This window comes from Biomphalaria glabrata, chromosome 1 (genome assembly GCF_947242115.1).
Source record: "Biomphalaria glabrata chromosome 1, xgBioGlab47.1, whole genome shotgun sequence".
NCBI lineage: Eukaryota > Metazoa > Mollusca > Gastropoda > Planorbidae > Biomphalaria > Biomphalaria glabrata.
In genome coordinates, this window is record NC_074711.1 from 43,588,442 (window position 1) to 43,614,792 (window position 26,351).

Consider the following 26,351-nt stretch of genomic DNA (forward strand, 5'->3'; position numbering starts at 1 on the left):
TCTTTCTTTACACCATGCAGAAAAAAACAAAATCTTGTTCTGAATGAGTTCTTTAGGCCACTGAACAGTGTTGACATTAGACAATACCAAAAATTTCACTTCTAATTTGTTAATTCTCATGATTGTCAAACCATCTATGAATCTGTGTAGCCTAGCTGTCAAGTTGATGTATTGAAACTACCAATAGCCTTAAGGCATTAAACAATTAAGTTAACATTTTTTAAAACATTGGCTCCGGATATATTGAGATTTTATGTGAAAAGAGATCCAATACTTGTGTGACATCTTGGTATTTTGCGATTTATGAAAATTTTATCGTATGCTTTTGAGAATGGACTTATTGATGAAAAAGGATTTATTGATAAAGTCATACAATGAAAAGGGCTTATTTAACTCTTAAGACAAAAGAACTTTAACAAACTTTCAAAAGTGACTTTTGATTTTCTGATGCCTCAAGTATCACAGAGACTTCCTTAATAAATAATTGTCTGTACATAAGACAGCCTAGAATTATGTTCTTACTGACTCTTTCAATAATTGAAACTTTGTGTTGACACAATCAGGTAAGGACTAGGTCACTAGAAGACATGACTCTAAGAATGCTGCTTTGGATTTTTACAGGGAACAAAAAAAAAACAACTTGAATAAAAAGGGAAGGGATCAATTTGAATATCTAAGTGTAGAAGCAAGCTGTTTGTGCAAGAGCATGCCCAGACGAATGTAACCCAGATCAAACTTTATGATCTCTGGAGAGCACAATCGGCTCTATATGTGTGAATAGTTCACTAATAGGTGCAGGACAATTATTTTGAACTTTATCCAATGAATGATCTTTTTTAAATATTTGTATACCTTTTTAACTATTGTTTGCTATGTGCCCTTTTTAAACATGATTTCTTAGCTAGCAATTTACTTTCATTGGTGAATAAATCCATCACAGAAATTTGAAAGAAGTTTTGAAAATGCTTTATGATTGTGTTGAGGGATGTTTCAGACCTTGTGATCTATAGGGCAGATGATGTAAAGGTCATGTTGAGGGATGTTTCAGACCTTGTGATCTATAGGGCAGATGATGTAAAGGTCATGTTGAGGGATGTTTCAGACCTTGTGATCTATAGGGCAGATGATGTAAAGGTCATGTTGAGGGATGTTTCAGACATTGTGATCTATAGGGCAGATGATGTAAAGGTCATGTTGAGGGATGTTTCAGACCTTGTGATCTATAGGGCAGATGATGTAAAGGTCATGTTGAGGGATGTTTCAGACCTTGTGATCTATAGGGCAGATGATGTAAAGGTCATGTTGAGAGATGTTTCAGACATTGTGATCTATATGGAGATGATGTAAAGGTCATGTTGAGAGATGTTTCAGACCTTGTGATCTATATGGCAGATGATGTAAAGGTCATGTTGAGAGATGTTTCAGACATTGTGATCTATATGGCAGATGATGTAAAGGTCATGTTGAGAGATGTTTCAGACCTTGTGATCTATATATTCCACTCAGTTTCACACTAAACACTGATACCGGTATTTCACAAATCCAATTTTATGCTGTATTTTGTTCAGTTAATCGACAGGCTATAAATAATAAAGATTTTTTTCTTACAAATACAGTAGAGATGTACAGATTTAAATTAAAATAAATTTAGAAAAGGAAAAAAATTCATAAAATTAAAACCTAACTAAGAACAATCATGTATGAAAACATAAAACATGAATGCAAAACCTTCATTATATAGAACGCAAATCTATATTAGATTCATTAATATCGTTGTCTACATAAGACACTCAACTCTTCTCATGTCATCCATAAAAGACATTTAAAAAAAAATATGTCATGTAATGACATTTACACACTCTTATAATTTATGAATTCAATGTCCTAGTTAATTCAAATAATATATTAACACATAAGAACACATCAGGTAACATATGAACACATCAGGCTACAAAAGTGAACACATTCTGGGAAAAATTTGAAAGCATCAGTGAAGTACAAACTTTGGGTGTGATGTTCACTATATGAACTGTATCAAAGTCAAAGCTGTATATGTTGTAGTGACAAAGGTTGCATCATGAACAAGAGAAACTCAACACCAGTAAACTCAACGTACTACAATTTTTATCTCATGAATGAGAATATCTGACATAGAAATATAAATTCCAATACAACTATTGTAGTCTTTAGTCATTCTAACAAAGTTCACACTATAAAGAAGTGACATGATGTAGCTGTCTCTGAGTAAAGAAACGATTTCGTACTAATTCAGGCTTGCAATCTTTTTTATTGAAGAACTGCGTCAAAGTTGGAGTACCTTTATTTTCATTCTCATCATCATCATCTTCCCTATAAATTAAAATAAAACTTTTAATGAGTTTTTAAAGAGAAAAAGCAAAACATTAATTTAAATTTCTTAAGGTTAAACAATGACCAAATCAGAAACTATAGTGACAACTTACCATAAAACAGAAACACCCTTTTTATCAATTATCTGTGAGGCTGTTGACCAGCTGTAGCGTACAAAAGAAGGGAATCCAAAAACTTTGTCAAAACTTTCTTCCAAAAATTTCTTGGTTTTAGGATCTAAGGAGACAATGTGAAATAATTTTTTTATGACAGTATAGCACACAATTTATATTTATTTTAAGTTTCTATGGACTAAACTGTTTTCGATTTGATTTATTAATCTGAATTAAAATACTTGCATAGACCAACAATTTAATATTGAATTTCTAGTCCAAAAGTTTGGCGAGTAATAAGAGATAAACTTACAAGATCAAACAAAATAATTCCAAAGGTGAGAAGAGCACAGCTCTATCGATTCCTCATTAGTGTCAAAAGAGGACTTTGTGAAAAGAGAGAGAGTGAACATCTCATCAATTTTGAACCCACTTCCTGATTAGCTCCAATAGGTGAGCATAGTAAAAAAAAAATTTCTGCTGATAAAAGTGGTACACCAAAGAATGCTGACCATGTCCTTTAAAGCTGCATACAAGAAGAAAAGTTGTACGAAGAGCTGCCTAATCTGGAAACCACTGCTCATTTCATCTCAGATTTCGGACTACTTGTCTGAACCATCCAATATAAAGATGAGAACACCAGTTGGGAAGAAGATGCAAACATTGCCAGACTCCCATCATGCTGTTCTGATGCCTGATTATCTCGAATAGGAGCAACCAGTAAAAGAAAAATGGAAAAAAAAATAATTTTAAGAGTACCTCCTGGATAGCCTGATCCATAATCTGGTTCTTCAAGTGAAATATTTTCCTGAAATTTCCAATTTTTGACAGCCTGATCTCTTGCAACCTGACAAAATTAAACACATTGAAAAGTCAGGAGATTTGCTATCCATTTTAGACATAGAGCTAAATTATTTAAGTTAAAAATTTTCTTTTAATTAACTACTGCAATATTTCACAACACTTTTTATGAAAATAAACAGGTTCAACAAAATAACAAGACATTAGACAGACTAGATTTCTAGTCACATTCTAATCATTTTTTTTAGATCGACATTAAATGAGGCTGCTATCAAGGAGTTCAAGTCCCAACTTGAGCTGAGTTGAGTTTGCTGTGCACCTAAAGAGTAGCATGGAAATCATCTCCCCCAAAAGGTCCATACGGCGGAAAACAGATTTCCCATTGAAAATGCATTTTTGAATGTCAATATTCATTATCTCTGAATTTAAGCCACCTGTAACGTATTTTTTAGATCTGATACGTAGATCTATGTTTGTGTAAGCTTCATAAGCAACATTTTGTGGAAATTCGTTTTTATTAAGATTTTGTGCACTTGTGAAATTCACCAAGTAGGCTATTCACGACAGAGAGGTTTTACTTGTGGTTTTATGTGATCCCCTTTGAAAAGGTAAGAAACATATTATTTTTATAGTTATATGAAAAAAATTGCCTACTTATCATTAAAAAATGGTTGTTGTAAATGTTCAAGGAAAAAAAAAGTAAATTGAATGGTTCGTTTGTCCTAGATTTTAAAAAAAAATAGCCTCGATGCAAATACGAAAATTGGCTGTCGCGAATGTACGCTTGCCGATATTTATTTATTTACACTTAAATATTACCAATTTTAATTAGGAAATACATATTTTTATTTTAGAAATCATATTGCAATATTTTCGTACTTAAAAAAGAGGAAAAAATATAAAAAATAATGTTTTATTACGTTTTTTATAAACCAATCGGAAGTGGTGTCGTCGAAATCGGAGGGCTTACGCTTTTTTAAAAACTTGTTTTTTCAATCATTCGCTCTGAATCCTCGAGAAAGAAACATCGCTAAAAGCGATCTCAGTCCGAACTATCCATAAGACAATAGTTTTTATAATATTATCAACTATTAAGGTAATTATTGTACTTTAATACTACGTTGTCGCTTTCGAACAACCGATTTTCGAATAACCGGACATCGGCAATAACGCACGCGTGCTAAACAGGCTAAACGCTACACAGCGTGATGCCGCATGGAGATCGATATATCTTAATTTTAACTTATATTTTATAATCTAGACTAGATCTAGATTATAGAATACATAGATCTATAATAATAGAGATTAGACCTAGCCCTAGTCTAGATCTAGTGAAATAATAGAGGCTAGATCTAGATCTAGAAAAACTTCTACGGCGACTACGAGTGTTTTTTTCCTTTGTAAATTCTTTTTACTAACGCCAAGAAAACCAAGATCGGGATTTAAGATTGGATTGTAGATATAGACTCTAAATGTTTAGATTAAAATTAATTACGGTATTGCTAGATTAGATCTAAAAAAAATGCTGACCGGTAAAAAATCGAGTGCTGTATCACTTCCATTGTTAGATCTAGATCTAGACAGTAATTTAGATCTAGGTCTAGAGGTACTAGTAGATCTAGACTAGAGATACCAAAATAACGCAGATACTACATTTTTCTTTATCTAGACACTAGATCTAATAATACTTGTTATGTTTGTGATTTATAGATCTAGACTAGTCTAGATCTAAGACTAAATAGTAAATTCTAAATCTCTATAGATTATAGATTCTAGATTACTATAGATATAGACTATAGAAGAATAGATCCACTTATCATCTTATGACTTAAACTTAAGACATCGTTAAAAATAACAACAAACACATATAAACCAAATATAAATGTTTTTATTTCTTTTCTCAGCAACATTTACAACAGATACAAAAATTGAGATTATTTGAGATAGTAAACAGAAAACACCATGCACTTCTAGCTTAAGCCTATTATTAGGTCTAGAGTCTAGACCTCAAATGCCTAGATCTAGAAATGATCAAGAACAAGATCTATTTATATCTTGATAATAATTCATTTAATATTAGATCTTTTCTAGTCTAAAATACATCTATATATTATACTGTATTTATGTAAAAAAAAATGAAGATAAATATAAGAAAAAAAAAGTGACTTTTTATGGTAGGGTGGGTCGAAGAGGAGACTTATTTATTAGTTATAAATACATTTCAAAGTTGTTTGTTTGTTTTTTCAAATGTTGTATAAATATACTTTACTTTGTGACACAGTTTTATGTTAATAATATTGTGAATTTGTGAAATTCATGGAATATTGGACATATCTTCTGTGAATTTTGGATTTTTCAATATTAGGGGTAAGTGTGTTTGATCTCATTTTTTTATGTTAAATACTTGTCTGATGATAATGAATTTACTTTTTTTGGATTCCTCTGTTCTTGGGCATTAAAATTGATACATAATATGTCAAAACTGATAATGGTTTTGTTATTCAGGATGATGATAAAGTATAATTTGCAACTTTTTTTTTTACCAAGGGGGTGGGGTCTGGGGGGGGCTCAATTAATAGGCATAAATGTCTTAAAACACATGTTTATATATTTTTTTCAAATGTTCTATAAATATACTTTACTTTGTGATACATTTTTCTATTAATAATATTGTGAATTTGTGAAATTCATGGATAATTGGACATATCTTCTGTGAGTGATGGATTTTTCATTATTAGGGGTAAGTGTGTTTGACCTCATTTTTTCAAGTTAAATAATTGTCAGCTGCTTCTGATTTTATTTTTTTTGAATTCCTCTATTCTTGGGCAATAAATTTGATATATAATATGTCAATAATAGCCAATTTGAAATTGGTCAAAAAAATGGTCCTAAAAGTAGAATGTTGAGAACTCAATCTGTTTTCCGCCATACGGTACAAAATATTGAACCCAGAGGGCACTGAGCATGCTATAGATTGAAAAATGTGCCATACAAAAGTAATGTTTTTTATATATAAAAAAAAAATTAAGTTAACACGCATTTACCTTGCTATAATCACATTTGATGCCATAAAGTCAATTTTAAGAATATAGTTATTTTACTGGCATCTTAAAATGTACAAGCATCTAATTTTAGTCACTGTATTTCAATAAATGCATTAATTTTTTTAAGGGACTGACTCAATTGGTTTGCAGAAAAATATTGCTAAGTTAAAATTGAAGAGAAACTTAATTTGAGAACTGTACAATACCTTAGCACATATACTTGCTGCACTGACAATAGGAAACAAAGAATCTGCTTTCTTGCTGACTGTGATGCTAATATTTGGAAATATATCTTGCAGCTTTGCTTGGTATTTTGTAGCATCCCCAACAGTATCAACATACACCTTAGAAAATGAAAAAAAAAATAAAATCAGCCATAAATTAATGTATTAGAATAAATTTTACAATTATTTTATTTTTACAATTAATTAACATATTTAAGATTATTTTACAAAACTTGTTTTTTTTATAAATTAGATGATTGAAGATAAAAAAAAATTGATTGCAGAGAATATTTTTACCTCTGAGACGTTTACACCTCTGTTCAATGCTTGTTGAATTAGTCTAATGGCACAGTCATGGGACAAAGCATTCAAGTTGTATTTTTCTCTGAAAAATATTAAATATGTTTTTTTTTAAAGAGAAAAGTAATAAATGTCTATTAGATGCCATTTTATTTCTTGAGTAAATAGTTTTATTTTAAATGGTGGTTCCATTGCTGGCAGTGATAATGGATATGAGCACTTCACTACCTTTGAATGGCATGTTTCAACAGCCTCTGACAACCAGTCGAACTCCTGGCCTTCATGTGTGGCTCAGATATTGAATCCGGCAGAACTTATCATTGACAGAAAAAAGGTAATGGCAAGTGTCACAGGCTCGCTTCACATTAACTGTTATTTGTTCACCTTGGGTCAATAAGGTGAAAAGCACAAGAATCCTCTGGAAGAAAAGAGGAAGTTGGAATGACTAAATTCACTTTAAGTCAGAGGCAGTGGCCTTAGGTACTTGAAGCAGTACAGACATTTTGAGAATTGTATTGTTACCTGCTGTGATGTGGACGTGATTTAGTAGTGAAATTGAATGTACACCTATTCTAGAAGATTTAGTATAATTGATACCCCTGTGATGCGGATATAACTGTGTTTCAACATTTGGATTATGTTTGTGTAACTATTATGAAGGATATCATGCCAATTCTCACTTAGCCAGTGATTTGTAACTGAATGCTTGAAGTTGCAGTATATTATCTTTATTAAATAAACGTAATTTCGTCTGCTGAAAACGAGCTCAAGTCTATATGTACTATCTATGTTTGTAACGTACTAAGTGTAGCTCCAAGACACACAAACCCAGCATTCGACATCTTGATGACCAGCAAGTTCATGTATAATATTTATCGTTGTAACGTTATATTTTGGTGACCAGCATTCTACACATTAAAACAACATATCTTTACATTTAGCCAGTCTATGTGTAATATTTATATTCATCATCTAATCTTTACAGAATTACAGCAAGTGTCACGACCTGTATATTTGTATAGGCCTGGACGGTCTTGAATTGGTCTGCCTCTGTGTGATGTAGATACCTATTCTGGTATTATTATAGTGTTCTTGTCTTACTTTCACACACGCACTAGATTTGCTGGTGCGTAAGAATACTAACGTACTGAGCTCTCCAACCACAACCACAACACTTAGAATCATTAATAGACTCGATGTTAGCAGACATGGTTTTTATTTACATGAAATATATGAAATAGTTCACAAAAGATATTGGTAACTACAGCCATCACAAATTATACACTTTAAAATTACTCCAGTGGAATAAACACTGCACATACTATAATAATTACTTTAACACTTATACATTATACTCGAGGAGATTACAAGGCTCCTCTCTCTACAGGAGTCCAAGATCAACTGAGGTGTTCACCCCGTGGTCAGTTACTGACCAAGCAAAATCTCGTGCTAACTGCACGGAATAGTCAAATGACTACAAGTCACTAAATGTTAGAGGGGTTCTAAAACTGGTGTGTGACAGCAAGCAACTTGCATCTAAACCAGTAAGCTTACAGCAGGAGGGCTCCTTGGCTGGCTACTGACCTAGGAGAAAAAAATAAATAAATTCAAGCCTCCATGGCTTCTAGCTATCCCGAAACATGGGAAGGCTTCGGGAGTCAACCCTAGGGAAAAATCAGGAGCTGGTAATCATAAGGCACACAGTGCTACAACTTGTCAGAGCTGATCCCAAACTGTATGGCACTAGCTGTTCCATTGTACAGATCACCTGTGTGGATACTTGGGAACTGCTGTGTTGTTAACATTGTTCTGACCATAGCTAGGCTTTTATCTCATTTGATCTCATCTTGCTTTGTGATTGAATTTTTGAAACCTTAAATTTAAAGAGGTTTCATTACACCCCCCCCCCCACACACACACACACAAACAAAAAACATAAATGATAATATATAATTTAATTAAAAAAAATAACTGTTGAACCTGCTCAGCATGCTGGTGGAAATATATGTTGGAGACAAAATTTCCACCATCCATCCCAACATGTGTAGTGATTCATTGATCTGAGAGAACAGAGACTCTCGTTGTTCTTCTGATAATGTTTTTGAATCTGTGGAGAGAAGTTGACAACAAGCAAAATAGAAAAATACTTTAAAAAAAAAGTTTATCTAAGGGGAAGAACTAAACACATACAACTATATATCTCAATAATGTAAAAGTTTTTTCCTTGTTCTACATAAAAAAAATATCAATAATTAATTGACTAATTGGTTAATTTTCAAATTCATTTATGTTTAGTTAGGTACAATAAAAAATTGTTTAGAGTTTCCATTTTTTCTGAGAATGGGTGTGGGAGAAATATAGTGTACAATATCTAAGGGACATAACCCCACATGTTTAGCCATATCTGTGAATACTAACAAACAAAATACTTAATTACCAGTAATGAATTTACTAATTTTTTTTTTTTTGTATTGATTCATGTATTGCCTTCGATAATGAATATTTTTTTGCAAAGTTTCAACTTGATCCGAGAATGTGTGGGAGAAATAACATGTGTTTGAAATTTTTACTAGACAAAGTAAGTAGATAATTTATAAACTTTGTAAAAATTAAAGGAAAACAAACATTTATATCCCTCTGTAACCAACTAAATAATATTTTTTTTAAGCTGCAAATGCTAGTCCCAAGAAATTTGATACTGAAGTTGTAAATACACAAAATTATAATATATTTACTTTTTTAAAATACAATGCTAATCATCATCATCATCATCAAACTCCATTAGAGTGAGGGCTTGAGAGGCTCAAATCCTCTCTTGCAAAAGCCCTGGACAGAAACCCTTCTGTCTTGCGTAGTGCATAAATGTCACCATACAGTTCAAGAATTTTGGGTTTCCCAGACCTGTCGAGATGGAGATCAGCAAGTCTGGGGCAGTCAAACAGAATATGAGGCACGGTTTCCTCTTCTTCTCCACAGCGGGGGCACCGTGAATAAAAATTTGTCCATAGCCGCGAGAAATATGAGCCAACAGGACAGTGGCCTGTCCTGCACTGTGCTATAATAGCTTGCTCAGGCCTGGACAGCCTCCACCACGGGGAAGTGCGGTCAGGGCGCCACGGGCTTTTTGGGACTTGTCCCAGCACTCAAACCACTTTTCCATTTCTGTTTTTGTATTATAGCCAGGGCTTGATGAAAGCTTACAACCTGTTCAGTGGGTGGAATTTGCCCTCCCTGGTGGGCCAAAGAGTCTGCAATTGTGTTGCCAGTCACACCTATGTGACTCGGTACCCACTGCATTATTACAGGGGTGCCATAGCGTTGTTTAATGTTATGTGAAGCCATGATGGCAATGTTAACATTGGGGGGCCATGGTCTGGGGCTTTGCAAAGCCTGTAGTACAGATTTTGAGTCAGTGACCACAACAATCTGTGTTGCCCTCAAATGTCCCTCGCCAAGTTGAGAGTCAATGACTTTTAAGGCTTCACAGGCTGCCATGGTCTCCGCATCAAAACTGCAAACTCTACCACATGGTCCAAAGATTTTGACTGTGTAAGAGCCAAGAAAGTCGATGTAGGCTCCATAGCCTGCTCTTCCAGAATCTATTGATGCTGACCCATCAGTGTATGCAAAAATAGCACTGGGCTTGAAGGTATTAATGGTCTCCAGAGCTAGGATTTGAAGGTCGTTAGATGAACGACTTTGCTTAGTGGCATTAGGGTCTACTAATTTCAAGCGTATGTCTGGGGTCGTTGGGCGACACCAAGTGGGAAGGGGATGAAAGCGTTGAATGTTTTGTCGGTTGATGGAAAGGCCAGCTTCATCAGATAGTCCTTGGGGGAGCTACCACCTTCTACCAAGCGCGTCCCCAGGTGGCGGATAGGGGAAAGACCCTTAGATATAAGGGTTAGCTGTGAATAGCAAATAAACAGCCGCGGACCAACTGGTTTGCAGTCATGGAGGTGAAGTATTCCAGTGGTAAGAATATTTACTAAAAAACATCTCAGAAATCCAGGGAAATGATTGCAAAAAGCGAGTATAGGGCGCTCTAACTCTAAACCCGGGTAGATGAAACCCGTTAGCTAGGGATAGCAGTTCATCTAGGAGAGAAAACTCCGAAAATAAACACCTGCTGCCTTGCAGATGATCTTGGATGATCAAAGGCTATGGGAGCACACCCAGAAAGAAAAGCAGGCTGAAGTCGGAGTCAATGGGCCTCCTGGCGCATAACACATTGACACGCAACCTCATCTATGTTGGAGTTCAGTAACGATTCTAATAGATGTGGCGTCCTGCCTGTGGAATCCCGCTGCGCAGGTAGGGGGCCGGGCTCTTCGCCTTGAAGGAGCCCACACAAGCGAGCTGGTGGTTCTTCTATCTCTGCCTGTGGAGCCAGGAGCAGGGACAAGAAAGTAAATACTACTACTGGCCAACACTCCAAGACCAAAAGTCTAAAAATCTTACAATGGAACGCAGAGGGCATCCAAAAGAAAAAAGAAGCTCTAAAAATATTTCTGCATGAGAAAGAAATTGATGTAGCTTGCATCCAAGAAACTCATTTGAACAGTAATCTTCGTTTCTCCATTAGAGGCTACACCTGCATCAGACAAGATAGAGAAATCATACCCAAAGGAGGAATCCTCACCCTCATTAAAAATGACATCCCTACCATAGACATAACTATGCCCAACTCCTCAGAATCAGAAATAATGGGAACTAAGCTAATTCTCCCAGATGGAAATATTAATCTATTTAACTGCTACTTCCCACCTGACAAGGAAATAGAGATTGACCACATACAAATACCTGACCAAGAAGACTGTCTAATCTTAGGAGATATGAATAGTCACTCTCAGAGCTGGGGATACCCAGACCTAAATGCCAGGGGAGAAGAAATTGAAGAATGGCAAGCAGACTTATCTTGCTTAATAAGCCTGAGGACAAACCAACCTTTTTTTCAAGAGCCTGGCTAACATCAACCACTCCAGATCTAGCCTTTGCAACAGACAACTTATCCAAAAAGTGCACCAGAGATGTTGCAGACCAGCTAGCCACCAGTGACCACAGACCCATATTGATCAGTATCGATACCTCCTTCAAAATATCAGAAAACTCCACCATCCCCAGATGGAACTACAAAAAAGCCAACTGGCACCTATTCTCAAAGCTCACAGACCTTTACACAACTTCAATAAACTGCAAATCAAACCAGGTTAATAATTCATTCTCAGCTTTCTCCAAAGCAATCCTCCTAGCAGCTAAGGAATCAATTCCTAGAGGAGCAAGAAAAGATTATATCCCCAACTGGTCTGATCACCTTCAACAACTCCACAATGCCACTATTGAAGCCAGAAACACAGTAGAAAATAACCCTTGTATAGAAAATAACATAAATCTAAAAGCAGCTAACGCAGTTTTCAGGAAAAATTACCTTTCCGCCATGAGGAAAAGTTGGCATAAAAAAACAGAACAACTAAACGTAGAGAGAGATGGCCACAAACTCTGGCGTATAGCCAAATGTCTCAACCAGGAAGAAAACAGAACAACTCCTATAGTAATAGAAAAGGACAACAAACCCCTGAAAGGCCAAGAAGCAGCAAATGAATTCATTAAGTTTTTCCAAAGCGTAGGACAAATACAAATTAATGAAAGTAGAAATAAAGATGTAAACTCAGAAATCCAAGATAAAATTAAAGAAAACAATCCAGCTTACTCCTTGGGAATGACCACTAATCTTAAAATGAAGGAAATAGATGAATCCCTAAAAGTCCTCAAACCAGAACAAGCCCCGGGCCCAGACAAAATATCAAATGACATGCTTCTTCACTTGGGTCCTCAAGCCAAAAGAAAACTGCTACAATTATTCAATGCTAGCTGGAAATCTGGCAGAATTCCAAACATCTGGAAAAAAGCCATTATGATCCCTATAATAAAGCACGGCAAACCAAGAAATAAACTGGATAGCTACCGTCCCATCAGCCTCACTAGCTGTACTTGCAAACTGATGGAAAGAGTGATAAATAGAAGGCTGACATGGATCCTTGAGTCAAATAACCTACTCACTGAAGCCCAGGCTGGCTTTAGAAAAGGCAGATCAACAGAAGATCAAATTGCCTTCATCACACAAGAAATAGAAGACAGCTTTCAAGAAAAGAAACCAACAACAATTGTGTGGGTTGACTTAGAAAAAGCATTTGACAAAGTCTGGGAACAAGGTCTCTTGCTCAAGCTAATCCAGCATCACATATCCCACAGAATGTACAACTGGATAAAGGAATACCTAAATAACAGAAAAGCCTTAGTTTGCATGCAAGGACACAGAAGCCACACAGTGGGTATAAAAAATGGCGTCCCCCAAGGAGGAGTCCTATCCCCAACACTTTTCCTAATATTCATAAACGATCTAAATCAAAACCTACCCAAAAAAGTTAAAAGCAGCATGTATGCAGATGACCTTGCCTTAATTAGCACAGAAGAATATGTAGGAACATCGAAATTTCGATTACAAGATGCTCTTGATAAACTCAATAATTGGTCCAAAGACTGGGGCACGTCCATTAACACAAAAAAGACAACATATACCATATTCTCACTATCAACAAAACAACAAACAATAAAATTAACATTAGATAAGGAAGCTTTAGAAAAAAATGACAGCCCTACTTATCTTGGAGTCACCTATGACCCGAGACTAACCTGGAAAAACCAAATAGATAAAACACAGAGTAAAGGCATCCAGAGACTATCCCTCTTGAAAAAATTAGCTGGCACAGATTGGGGAGCTAATCACAACATCCTGAAAAAGACCTATACCAGTTATGTAAGACCTGTACTAGAATATGGTGCCACAGCATGGGGCTCAGCAGCCCAAACCAACCTAAGAAAAATAGACAAGGTTCAAAATATTGGTCTAAGGATAATGACAGGAGCAATCAAAACAACACCCATAAGAGCTATGGAGGAAACCGCTGCCCTGATTTCTCTGGATGAAAGAAGAGAAATAAAAATCCTTTCCCAATTCACTAAATTGGAAACCTTGGAGAGGCACCCACTCAGAACAAAAATCCACAAAACTGGCACAAAAAACCGTCTCAAAAGGACCAATTTCATACAGGAATCTCTAAACCTAAAAAAGAAACACCAACTTGAAAAAATTACTCTGGAATCCTCGATACACTATAATGAATCTCCACCCTGGGACGAAAGCCCTCTTCCTACTATAAGGGACCATATTGAAAACATAAAAAGAAAATCTGATTACAGACCAACAGAGCTCAAGGAAATAGTGAACTGTTTTCTACATACCAATTACCCTAGCAATCAGTGGATCAGAGTTTACACGGATGGCTCATCCCATAAAGCCACCACACATGGAGGAGCTGGAATACTTATCGAATGGCCAGATGGAGGAAAACTAGAAAAATCCATGACAGTCACAGAGCAGAAAGGGAAGCACTAGCACTAGCTACCATGCTAGCAAATCATCCAAGTTCCCCTCACAGTCAGATTGTCTTTCTAACAGACGCGAAAACAACCCTCCAAAGCTTGCAAAACTCTGATTCCCCTTATATTAAAAACCTCAGAACAGCACTTATAAAGCTCAACAACAACAGCAAAAAAACTGTTATTCAATGGATACCAGCTCACATACAACTAGCAGGAAATGAGAAGGCTGACACACTCGCCAAGAGTGGGAGAACAAACTCACAAGTAAACTCTGCACTCTATCCAGAAGAAATTAAGAAATTAATTGTACATAAAATAAATGAGAAATGGACGAGCTCTCATCCAAATCACAAGAAAGATGACGCTTACTATAAGCTATCCCGACAAGACCAACGTCTAATCTTTCGACTCAGGACCGGACACAACAGAATGCGACAAGACATGTTCCGGAAGCTCAAAATTGGAACCAGTGAAATCTGCCCATGTGGAGTATCACCAGAAAATGCCGACCACGTCCTCCAAAACTGCTCTCTCTACCAAGAGGCCCGTATAAGACATTGGCCCCAAATCACCCCAATAGAAAGAAAACTATATGGAGAGCTCCCTGATTTGGAAACCACTGCACAGTTCATCTCATGTATTGGTCTAGTCATATGAACACTCCAACATAACAATGAGAACGATGAAGAAGAAGAAAGAAGATCAGATAGTCTAGTGGCATGATGCATAAAAGACTGCATCTGGATACGTCTTCTACATCTCCAACCATCCACTAGTTTTCTAGCTGGGAGGTATTCATCCAGCCTTTATACCGCTCATAGCAGGTCAGTACTGACCTTCCCTCCTAAGGTCTAGTGGACCTATATTAGCCATTATTTCAGCCGCATTTACTGGACTTGTCCTTAAGGTTCCACAGACAAATCTTAGTGCTTGGGACTGTATTTTATCATGTTGTTCAAGAGCCATAAATTTGCACAGGTAGGCTGTAGTCTATCTGTGATCGGACTACTCCTAAATACAGGGATCTGAGCATGTCTGCTCGGGCTCCCCACTTCGTGGATGCTAGCTTCCGCACAATGCAAAGTTTCCCTGAGGCCTTTCTTACAACATCCTGGATGTGCTCACATATTTTTAGTTTGCGATCTAAAGTTACACCAAGGTACTTGGGTAGCTTTTCCATGCTGAGAGCCACTCTGTTGAGGGAGAGCTGGAAAGGTTGCCCGAGAATGCCAATCCCGAGCGTGAACAGAGAATAGACCGTCTTGGAGGTGTTTATTTCTAGCATCCATTTTTGTGTGTATGAGCAGAGCGTATGGAGATCTTCTTGTAACACTTTTTGTATAGAGGTTGCGCTCCTTCCGGAGTTCCAAAGGACAATATCATCAGCATATAGCAGCTTTTGGCATTTTAGTGGAGCCGGTAGGTCATTTATGAAGGCAGTGAAAAGGGCGCATGATAGGACGGAGCCCTGGGGAAGGCCATGCTCAAGGGTCATTTCCCCTGAGACTTCTCTGTACATCCTTGTTCTTATTGTACGCTCTTGTAGGAAGTCTCTAATCCAGTAATATATCCGTCCCCGCACCCCCATGGCTCTTATCTTATGAAGCAAACCAGGCCGCCATACTTTATCATATGCCTGTTTTAAGTCAATGAAGACTGCGTATGTGCTTTCGGTCCTTTGGAATCCATCTGCTACGCTCTGCACAAAGGTGTTGACTTGGTCTATAGCGGACATTCCAGCCCTGAAACCAGCCTGTTCTGGAGCTATAAGACGGGCACTCTCAAGGTACCAAACCAGACGCTCATTTACCATTTTTTCAGCCATCTTTCCCACACAAGATGTGAGTGAGATAGGCCTGTAGCCCTCAGCAATGGAAGCATCTTTTCCCTTTTTTGATATAGGAATAATGGTGGCACGTTTCCAGGCCATGGGCAGATAACCATCTGCCCAGGTTCTATTTACAAATGCCAAGAGCACAGCCCTTCCTTTCCCCCCTACATGCTTAATGCTAATTAATGCTTCCATATTTAGTACACAGATAATCTATTTTTGCAGTTAAATGACCAAATAAATTTATAAAACTGTTCATAGAGATAGAAAATATTTCAAATTGAATCTTAAAATAATTTGTTTTACCACTATGTCTTTGGTTGAACAATTCCTTAATTTACAATACATTTTAACTACTACAAATTTATTGGCTTCTCATTAAGAGTTGCGCTATTCTAACTTATTATTTAAAATTTATTTGGGCACAAGTTGTATCTTAATAACTGTATGAAAAAAAAAAAGAACTAAAAGTATTGAAAAGTAATTCAAGATGTTGAAGCTCACCTGCAAATTTTAATTCTGTTAGTTTTTCCTTATCTGCTATTGGACTAAAACATATTCCATAAACCATGGGACCTGAAAGAATTCAAAAGCATATAATATTATTTTAAATTATTAATATAAAAGTAAAGATATTTGGATAACAATTGCGAAAAGCGGCCAATATCAGTAGGTATGGGTCTCCATGGAGACAGCTTGATGTCAAATGAGTCTGAGTTAGTAATTTATAGTGTTACAACAGTTAGGTAAAAAGAATTTATATATTTATAATAAATCTCATTATGACAAATTGATGAAACAGAACATCCCAGAAAGAAACAACAAATCCAGCTTAGATTGTACATTGTGAAGGAATTAAACTTTTCTATCATTTGCAAAATAACATTTCAAGACACTGTACATATTCTTCTTCATCTTCGTTTTTGTCCTAAAAAAATGAGTTATAGGCTCTAGGCCCACAGAAGGCCACCTCCATCTTCCTGTCCGACCTAATTTCTGGCTGGGAAATATCCAATCAGATGTAAATTTGTACATCTCTATTACCTATGCTCGTATTACACAGAGAAAACTACGCTGGCTCGGTCATGTCATCTGCACGCCAGATGGAAGAATTCCTAAAGACATCCTATACACTGAGCTTGCAGAGGGAGTCAGACCCAAGGGCCGCCCAAGACTAACCTACAGAGATGTCTGCAAGCGAGACATGAGAACAAAAACATCGAACAAAACCCAAGACTGGACAGCATGGAGACAGTGACTCACCTGGGCCCATCCATTGTCTTCTGAGACAGAAGGAGCCATATATTACTGATGGCTCGTATTACAAGAAGCATAGGTTAGAAGAGAGGCTAAAAGTTGAGCACACAGGAAACTCCCATTATTAATTTTCTGTATCCCATCAGCTGTGCAAGTGTCCGCCATTAAAATGATGTGTAGACAATGACAAGTTTGTTGGGGCTTTCTTCCATCCCTTCCAGTGCAGTGAACTCAGTATATTTAAGTATCCCAATATGGGTTTGTTTTGCTTACCAATTGGCCTAATTGTCTTCTCTAATGACATGTTTCCACCAAAGCACCACTTTGAGGATAAGAAGCGTTGCCCAGTACAAATGCTAATTCTGTTATTATTAAAATTATTTTTCATTAGCAGTACTTTGAATAGCAACTTTGTTGATGACCAATGCAATCCACAATATTCAATGGCTTATCTAAAATGCAAGATTTCTAGTGCGACTAGTAGATCTAATTTCAAAGCTCAAGATCTATATATATTGTTTTGTTTCTAGAGACAAGAGAATAAGTTGTATCACATACAAAGACAGCATCACAAACAAAGAGATTAGAGAGAAAGAAAGAGATTAGAGAGAAAGAGATTTGAACCCCATGATGACCTGTTAATTACTGTCAAAGACGCAAACTAGAACTCTATGGCCATATTACAAGGTCTTCAGGGCTTGCAAAGACCTTCCTTCAAGGGAACAGTACCAAGAAAAAGAAGTGATAAGAAGACAACATAAAAAATGGACGGGCCTGCCATTGAAAGAGGTTCTATCCAAGGCAAAAGATAGAGGAATGAAGAAAGACAGTTGACAAATCTTGTGTGGTGCCACAATGGTTCATCAGACTAAAGGATCTAGTTTAAGTTTCAATGTTATTTGTCAAACAGCCCTTAGGTCTAGATTTACATATCTCACATATATGTATAAAAATAATAAATTGTATTCATGATAATAGGGCAATACTCATAAGATTTAAAATATGAATATAATTTATAATTATATTGTATAGTTTCTAGTATAAAACTAATCTTTTGTTTATGTCAGCTGTGTATCAAGGATTGGCCTCGTCACACAAGAAGTTGCAAAGGGAAAAGGAAGTCTCTCAAGATATAAAATACCACAGAATCATATAATGTATCTATATCTAGACTAATCTTGAGGTTTTATTTTCTAGACTTAGATCTAAAGATTATAGATATACTATTATATCCATCCATCCCAGTGGCGCTACAGCCAAAAGAGGGCCCCCCTGGCCTTCTCCATTCTGATCTATCCTGTGATTACATCTACATTTAGCTGTTGTAGATCTGCCTCTACGGCACCAAGCCACCATACTTGTGGTTTACCTTTTGGTTTTTGCTGCTGCACAATTTTTGTTCCTCTGTTCTCTGTCATTTTTTTGAGGTGACCTACCCAACGTAATCTGTTTCTTTTTATTTTCAGTCACTATGGAGAGGGGTCTTCATATAGTTGGTATATTTTATGGTTGGTGCAAATCCTTCCTTCAGTTTCCTATGCATGGACCATACATTTTTCTGAAGATTTTCTTTCCCAATTATTTCTAGCAGATTTTCTGTGGTTTTTGTCAGTGTCCAGGTTTTCCTGCATATATAATATATATATATCATTAAGGCTAGGTCTGATGATGGTTTTGTAAATTGTTTTCTTAGATATCAATTTGCTTTTAAGTATGTGTTGTGTGTTATAGAAAGCTCTGTTGCCTGCCACTAGTCATTCCTTTACTTCTGACATAAGGACAATTAGGTAATTGATGGGATGCTTCCTAAATATTAAAATTTTTTAACTCGAGGTTATTAATTTTAACATTTTGTTCTTCTGCCTGATTTTCTCTTGAGACTCTTGTCATTAGTATATACTTGGTTTTGTTGTCATTCATTTCAAGTCCAGCTGGTCAAAATGTTTCTTGAAAAACTTCTTCCAGTTGTGTGAAAGCTCCAACTCCATCAATTTCATACTAATATAATACATTATAATAGATATATTATTTTATACAATATTGTCAATATACTTATAATCTTATAAATATTGTCTTATAATAAGTCTAGTTATAAACTTAAGATCTGGGCATATGATATATCTAGCTGAGTCAAATGGTTGATCAAAATTTTATGATAAATAACCAACCTAGAACAGGGCCTCGTCCTGCTTCATCAACACCTAGCCAACAGGGCTCACTTTGTAAACGTTCAGAAACAGATGACTCGATTAAATTTAAACAATTTTTACTTCTATTCGCTTCGTATTGTAATTGATCCATTTTAATTTAGAATTTTAGTGTAAGATGATAAAGACAAAGATGATGATGATCTAGAATCTAGTCTAGAATAATTAAATATTAGCTATGAGTATATCTAGTTCTAGATAGAATATATTTACTTAGAATAGATGTAGACTGTAGATCTAGATACAAGATAGTAAATAGAATCTACTATTCTAGTAATTTAGAGTTATCTTTCACAGTTAGCGCCAATATTGCCAGATTTTTAATAAAATTTATCTTTGTGAGTAACCGGCCCTACTAATCAACACAGTGGTCGCCCACTTTTACGGTATACGGATATATGCAAACGCGACATGAAGCTCTTCAAAATCGACACTAGCAGCTGGGAAAAAGTGGCACTAGTTAGATCTACATGGAGAGCGAGGATCCCGGATTGCAGATGCCATACACAACAGTACCGGTAGTAGAAAGAAGGGTGAAAATGCAACGGCACCTTGTGATTACATATAAGCCCAATCTGTGACCGCAGCTGTGTATCAAAGATTGGCCTCTTTAGTCACACAAGAAGTTGCAAAGGGAAAAGATCGTCTCTAGAGACGAAAAAATGCCACAGATACAGGAGAATATAAGGCATATGTAATCTAGTCATGCATGTTAACCAATGACTTAAATTCTGCAAAGTCATTGATTTTCCTGGCTGACTTAGGTAACCCATGCTACGCTTGTCCTATCTTATGGAACAAGACATGTGCCTATATATTTAAACTGTGTCTTTCTGAGTATTTTATTAGTGCTTCAGAGTTTTATGTATAAATGCTACTTTACAAGCATGAACTAGTTGCGCTATATAAAAACTATTATTAATTTAAGTCTTCAATCCTGAAGGCTTTCTAAATTCCATGACAATTTTTTCATTTATTATAACATATTATAGATAGCCTATTTTGCGTTTTTAGTCTGTGTTAGGCCTACTGGTTTACCATGAATAAGATAAGTGGAATTTTAATTGTGTGTTGTTGTTTTTTTTGTTACCCCTATTAACTGATATTCTTCTGAGTGGAAACAAATGCTCCAATTTGATTCCAATATCTGTAATTCATCTCATTCTCCGTAGTGTATGTTCAATGTCCCCGGGGTGGAAAGCGGGCTAACAATAAAAGATAATAGGCCTTATACCTTTTATACATTTATCTTTATTAAGAGTTCTAAATCAGAAGTTTATGTCTAGGGTTTAATCTTGATGTCCATATAATGAATACACTAATGAATAATCGCCAAGTATGTATTGCCGGCTGTCCGAATTATTAGAAACATCAAACGTTCAAACAGCTGACGGTTTCACGGGTTCCAGACCGGTTCGAACTAAATATTATTTGAAGCTGAATTAGATCTCGAGGGCTCAAGCCAACACACTAACCACTGTGCCAGCGAATTAAGTATGAAAGTTTCATAGTTTTCTATTGTTAGTGTCAAACTTTTAACCGACGACCAATTTCTCTTGACACAAATTTTTCTTTGATGAGATTTATTTATGATATACCGGTATGCGGAATCGGGGGTGCCGTAATTATAGTTCAAACCACTAAAACAATGAAATGACACAGTGTAGATATAATTTTCGTCTACAGGATACTTATTACAGGATACTATAAGTATCCTGAGGATGAAATAAGCTAACCAACTATCTTTTACACAAAGTATAAATATAGCCTATTAATTCAACATCTCTCGAGTACAATTTCTTTCCATTGTTCGATACCAAAAATATTAATTAATTATTAAAAGTTATTCAATTAATTGTTTTTTTAAATTGATTCTTGCTTTGTCAGATGCAAGAAATAATTGTGCACAATTTCAACTTGATCCGAGATCTGGTGTGGGAGAAATAACCTGTACCAAATGATTGGATACAAACTTTGTACACAAAAACGTGAATTTTACTGTACGTCAGTTGCTGAGATTTCTCGATATCATGGGCGTAGCCAGTGAGGGGTGTTTTGGGGGTTCAACCCTCAAGGCCCCCACCGGATATGGAATTTTGTGTCCGATTTATGCTCTGATTTTTATTTTAGGTGAGATTTTAATGTTAAGGTGATTTTGAGGTTACCCCCCCCCCCCCTTTCTATAAAACAAAAAAAAAAAGCCTATTATTAAGGAATTGCATTGTACAATTATGTATGCTGGTACATGCTCAGTCTTAATTCATTTTTCAAACTTTACATACCGGTATAAGGACATGTAGGCTATGAGCCTATGCTCACAATAAAGAATGCCATTTGTGTCCCGGATGACATATATATATATATATGGTAATGCCAGGGTGGATTTTGCTAGTCCCCCAGGCTAGCTACTCTGCCTCATCGTGGCGCCCGGGTCGAAAGGATCGTGAGAGGAGACTGTTAGGCAAAAGAGTAGCAAGACAAGACTCCAATGGGGGTGCGGGGTTGTAAAAAAAGCCCTCACAACCTTTGTCAACGTCCAGGCGCCGTCCCTCAAGGGCCGTTACACAAATGGCGTGTCCCGCTCGGTTAGTCTGGTAAAGAAAATGCTCGGCGTTCCAGTACCACCTCATCGTGGTCGCCGGGTTAACACTCCTGCTCTTAAAGGAGTGGCCAAGGGTACTGGTTGCTTGCCGCTGATGAATGAGCAGCCGGCAAGTGTAAAAGGAAATCAAAGGGGTTATGTCCAGCCCCCCCCCCCCCCGTGGGACCCCGGGGCAACGGTTAGTAAGAGACTCACGGGTTCTCCGAAAAGCGGATAGCGCTGGACACCAACTCGAGGGTTAGTCGGGTTCTCCTGGGACTCGGCTGATTCGCGGGTCTCTCTTTGGGCAAAGACTGGACTGACTGGCGCGGCCTTAGCGGGCTGCGTCGGGCGGACTGGTTGGCGTCCACGAGCTAGGCTCTAACTAGCCCATCCCCTGTGAGGTAGTAGAGGAACGCGCTTCCCAATAAGCAGTTTCGATACTGGGGATATCGATCAATCCTTACACAACCACTCCTCCTGTAGGTGAGCTCTTGCCATACGGAGGTGGTGACCAGTGGTGCGGACTTCCCGCACCCTAAGATCCCGGACCCTCTTGCAGGCCCTGTGTACACTACTTTCTAATCGGCAATAACTAAGGCCGCCAACTGCCTTCGACTCCTATGCAAACATGAATAATACTCATCAAACCAGAAAACCCGGGTACGGCAGGCCCGACAACGAAAAATCCTCCACTACTCGCCCCGTGGTTCCGATCCGGCGGAACCTGTCGAACCACGAAAAATCAGCGAAGGTTCCCCTTCCCAGGACGAAGCCCTCTTCCCTCGGAAGAACGGTAGCCAAGGTGTGGCTAGCCAACCACACCAACCTGGTGATCATGTCCCGCACCAGGCCCAACCAACCATTACCACCAAAAAGGCCCAACCAACTACGACCAACGAAGCGAGGACCATCGGTCCTCCAAAACACCAACCATTACAACGGTTTGTCGCTACCAGTCCAAAACCCTTAGGGAGCGACAAACTTAGCCAGATAAAAGTACTTCAGCTCAATATCTGTGGCCTAATACCCAAGATATTAGAGCTCACAAAACTCCTCCATGAGAGGGCAATAGACATCGCGCTATTGCAGGAGACTCTGGTAGGCAAGAAACGAAGTAGCCACATCAGTGGCTATACGGCTTATAAATGTAAATGCGATGAGTTATCACATATGTAAGAAACGGCATGACAGTTTCTCAAAATCCTGGCCCTCAAAGCGGGCGAACCGACGCCATCTCGCTTGATATATTCAAAGCTGGTAGAAAACTTACGGTCATTAACTGTTACAATCCGCCAAAACACGAACTTGCCATTAACCTCGGCAATAAGAATATTCTCACTAAAACTCTATTAGCTGGGGACCTAAATGCCAAGTCTCCTGCATGGGGCTATGACGCAACCGACTCCTCGGGCCAAAAAGTCCAAGAAATTCTCAACACTACGAACCTGTTCTGCATGCAGAATAAACACAGCCCGCCAACCCTCCTACACACTGGCAACGGGTCTCTCTCGAGACCCGATTTAACTCTGATCTCCGCCGATCAAGAGGGGAAAACCACAATTAAAGTGCTTGAGGATGTTGGAAGCGATCATAGGTCCATAGAAATTACTATTGCCCTCGCAGAGGCCAGGGGTGTAGCCACTAAACGGCCCAAGAAATGGAGCTACACTAAGGCTGACTGGCCAGCGTACGGGGCGGCTGTCGATCCGCCCTGTCGAGTATCGTGATGGAGGAAGGGACAGTCGACACAAAATACGGCGAAATCACTGCAGCGATTTTGGGTGCGGCTAGGAAGCATATCCCGCGGACCTATCCCGGCACACGGCATAGACCCGCCTGGTCCCGAGAATTAGATCGAATGGTCAGGGCCAGGGAACGGGCGAGGCGCAGAGCAGAAAAAAAGGGGACTCCTGAATGCCGCAGGGAGTTCAACGCAGTATGCCGGGAGGCCAGCGAGGTGGCCCAACGTGTACGGGCGGACCACTGGAGGGATGCCCGGCCGATGTTACATAGACGGGTCGGTCATGAAGGACCCCGTAAGAGCTGGGTATGGGGCCTATATATGTTACCCAGACCACGAACCAGACAAGTTGTCAGGCACATGCGGCCTCGCCGCATGTAGCTTTGATGCAGAATTAACGGCGATAACCAATACTCTCAATTACGTGCTCCAAAAACTGCGCAAAAATATAACCGTTGCGACTACCGTTGTAATGGTTACCGATTCCCAGTCCTGCCTCCAAGCCATGGCTGGCTTAGGGGGAAAGTCCAAATTGGTGGAAGAGGCATTAGGCGCCGCAAATAACATCCGCCTACTTATTGGAGCTGTCATCGTTATGCAGTGGGTGCCCTCGCACTGCGGCGTGAGGGGCAATGCCGTGGCTGATGCTCTAGCACGAGAAGGAGCGCTGGCCGTGCCCACTTTCGAGTCACCAAGTACGTTCCAACAGGCTACAACAACAATACGAGAGTGGGTACATGAAAAGTGGTTGAAATCCTGGGATGACTCCAACACTACCAGGGGAGTCTGGCAGCACATGCGTCTCCCAAATCGAGAGGACCCGTGGTGGAGGCTAAAAAGGTCGGAACAAACAACAATAGCGCAGTGGCGTACGGGACACTGCCCCATAGGTGCCTACTTCGCCCGGTTCCGGCCAAATTTTGATGCCCGTTGCCGACACTGTGGGGAATCAGAAGAGACGTTGGCGCACGTCTTGCAAGAGTGTCCGCAGCTCCGCGAAGACGTATCCAGTGGTTCACTATGTTTGTATGGAAGCTAAGAGGCACTACGCCAAACAGCAGAGTTCCTTACCAGGGCACTACGGGAGACCTAGGTCTCCCTGCCTTGTCACCAATTGGAGTTCATCTCAGGTAAAGAAAATGAATATGGCGGGGGGTCTGCGAGTCTGACCCCCCTCCCCCCCCCCCCCCCCAGGGCCAGACAGAATAGTGTATAGGCCTTCTGTGTGTACACTGTTCATTCAGGCCGGTAGGAGTGAGCTCTTGATCGCTTTTACTGGCCTTAGGGTACCAAGTGCAATCCACAACTCTACACGACAATTTCAAATGATATCTAGTCCGCCCCTGATACTAAATAACCTTAGTGACTTGTAGGGGTGGACCTGTGTTGACAGGCAGCCCAGCTGGAATAATATTGTTGCATGTTTTGTTAAAGTGTCTGGATATTTCAATAAGAAATGTTATGAATCTATAAAAAGACTTGTACCTTATAATATGATAAGTGATTATAGAATTGGAAGAGAGAGAGAGAATGAGAAAGAGATATGCTTTTTTAAAAGTATTTTTTTTTTAAACTCCTGTTACAGAAAAGACAAAGTTTTAAAAAACTTTATTATAAAATTACTTAACTGGATACAAGTATAACAGTAACAATTAAATAAATGATGTGTTGTGTAGTAAGAAACAGTCAAATTGAAATAGAGTATGTGATATACTAATACATATGTAAGATACAAATATAAAAGCTGCATAATTAATATAACAAATTTGCATATATATCTTTGTAGATTGAATACAAGTGACTGTACCAAAGGTTAAAACATTGATTCAGTCTAAACAGGACAGATAGCACCTACTTTTCTCAAATCAAAGTACGGTATTAAAAAACAAAGAATAAAGCTAGTTAGATGCACTGGCGGATCCGGGGGGGGGGGGGGGCGATAGGGGCGTTCGACCCCCCTCCCCCCCCCCCCCCCGACTTATGTTAATAATATATACTAATTATTTATATTTCAACCTATTTTTAGATTATTCCCCCCCCCCCTTTTTCTAGTATTTTGGCCGATTTGGTAGGGTCGGGAGGGGCGATGGCATCAATCTGCCCCCCCCCCACCATAAACTTTCGAGTGGGGGGAGGGCGGTCCTATTTATTTGTAGAAATCACAGCTTGCTAACAGAATCAAATATCTATATGATTAAAACTTGTTATGGGTATTTTAACCGGTCTTTATATTATGTCGTTCACCTGTTGGCCGATTGGAAGGAGAGGAGCGAATACCTCTACTGCCCTTCCCATCTAAACCCTTTGAGTGGGGGGGGGGGCGGTCCTACTTTTATGGAGAAATCTTAGTATGTGAACAAAATTAGTCGAATATCTATATAATTGAACAAAATTAGTCGAATATCAATATAATATAAACAGGTGGAAGTGCGATACATGCAATCCCCTTCCCCCCAT

The 26,351-nt window shown here is 38.2% G+C and overlaps 2 protein-coding genes across 3 annotated transcripts; one reads left to right on the forward strand and one right to left on the reverse strand.

Moving 5' to 3' along the window:
- Nucleotides 1-1,532: 1,532 nt before the first annotated feature.
- Nucleotides 1,533-19,770, reverse strand: LOC106051792 (ribonuclease H2 subunit A-like). 2 transcript variants are annotated; one of them, XM_013206995.2, is made up of 8 exons: nucleotides 19,531-19,770; nucleotides 16,610-16,681; nucleotides 8,812-8,938; nucleotides 6,829-6,916; nucleotides 6,514-6,651; nucleotides 3,222-3,309; nucleotides 2,463-2,586; nucleotides 1,533-2,349 (listed from the first exon to the last, which is right to left on the reverse strand). In XM_013206995.2, the coding sequence occupies exons 1-8, from the start codon at nucleotides 19,661-19,663 to the stop codon at nucleotides 2,211-2,213; spliced, it is 909 nt and encodes a 302-aa protein (XP_013062449.2). In that variant the 5' UTR covers nucleotides 19,664-19,770; the 3' UTR covers nucleotides 1,533-2,210. The 2 variants fall into 2 exon arrangements, with proteins under 2 accessions (XP_013062449.2, XP_055894005.1); XM_056038030.1 differs by lacking the exon at nucleotides 19,531-19,770 and adding an exon at nucleotides 19,263-19,293.
- Nucleotides 19,771-23,337: 3,567 nt separating this feature from the next.
- On the forward strand, nucleotides 23,338-23,880 carry LOC129924623 (uncharacterized). Its single transcript, XM_056020838.1, has one exon. It carries the CDS (start codon nucleotides 23,338-23,340, stop codon nucleotides 23,878-23,880), a length of 543 nt encoding a protein of 180 aa, XP_055876813.1.
- Nucleotides 23,881-26,351: the final 2,471 nt, after the last annotated feature.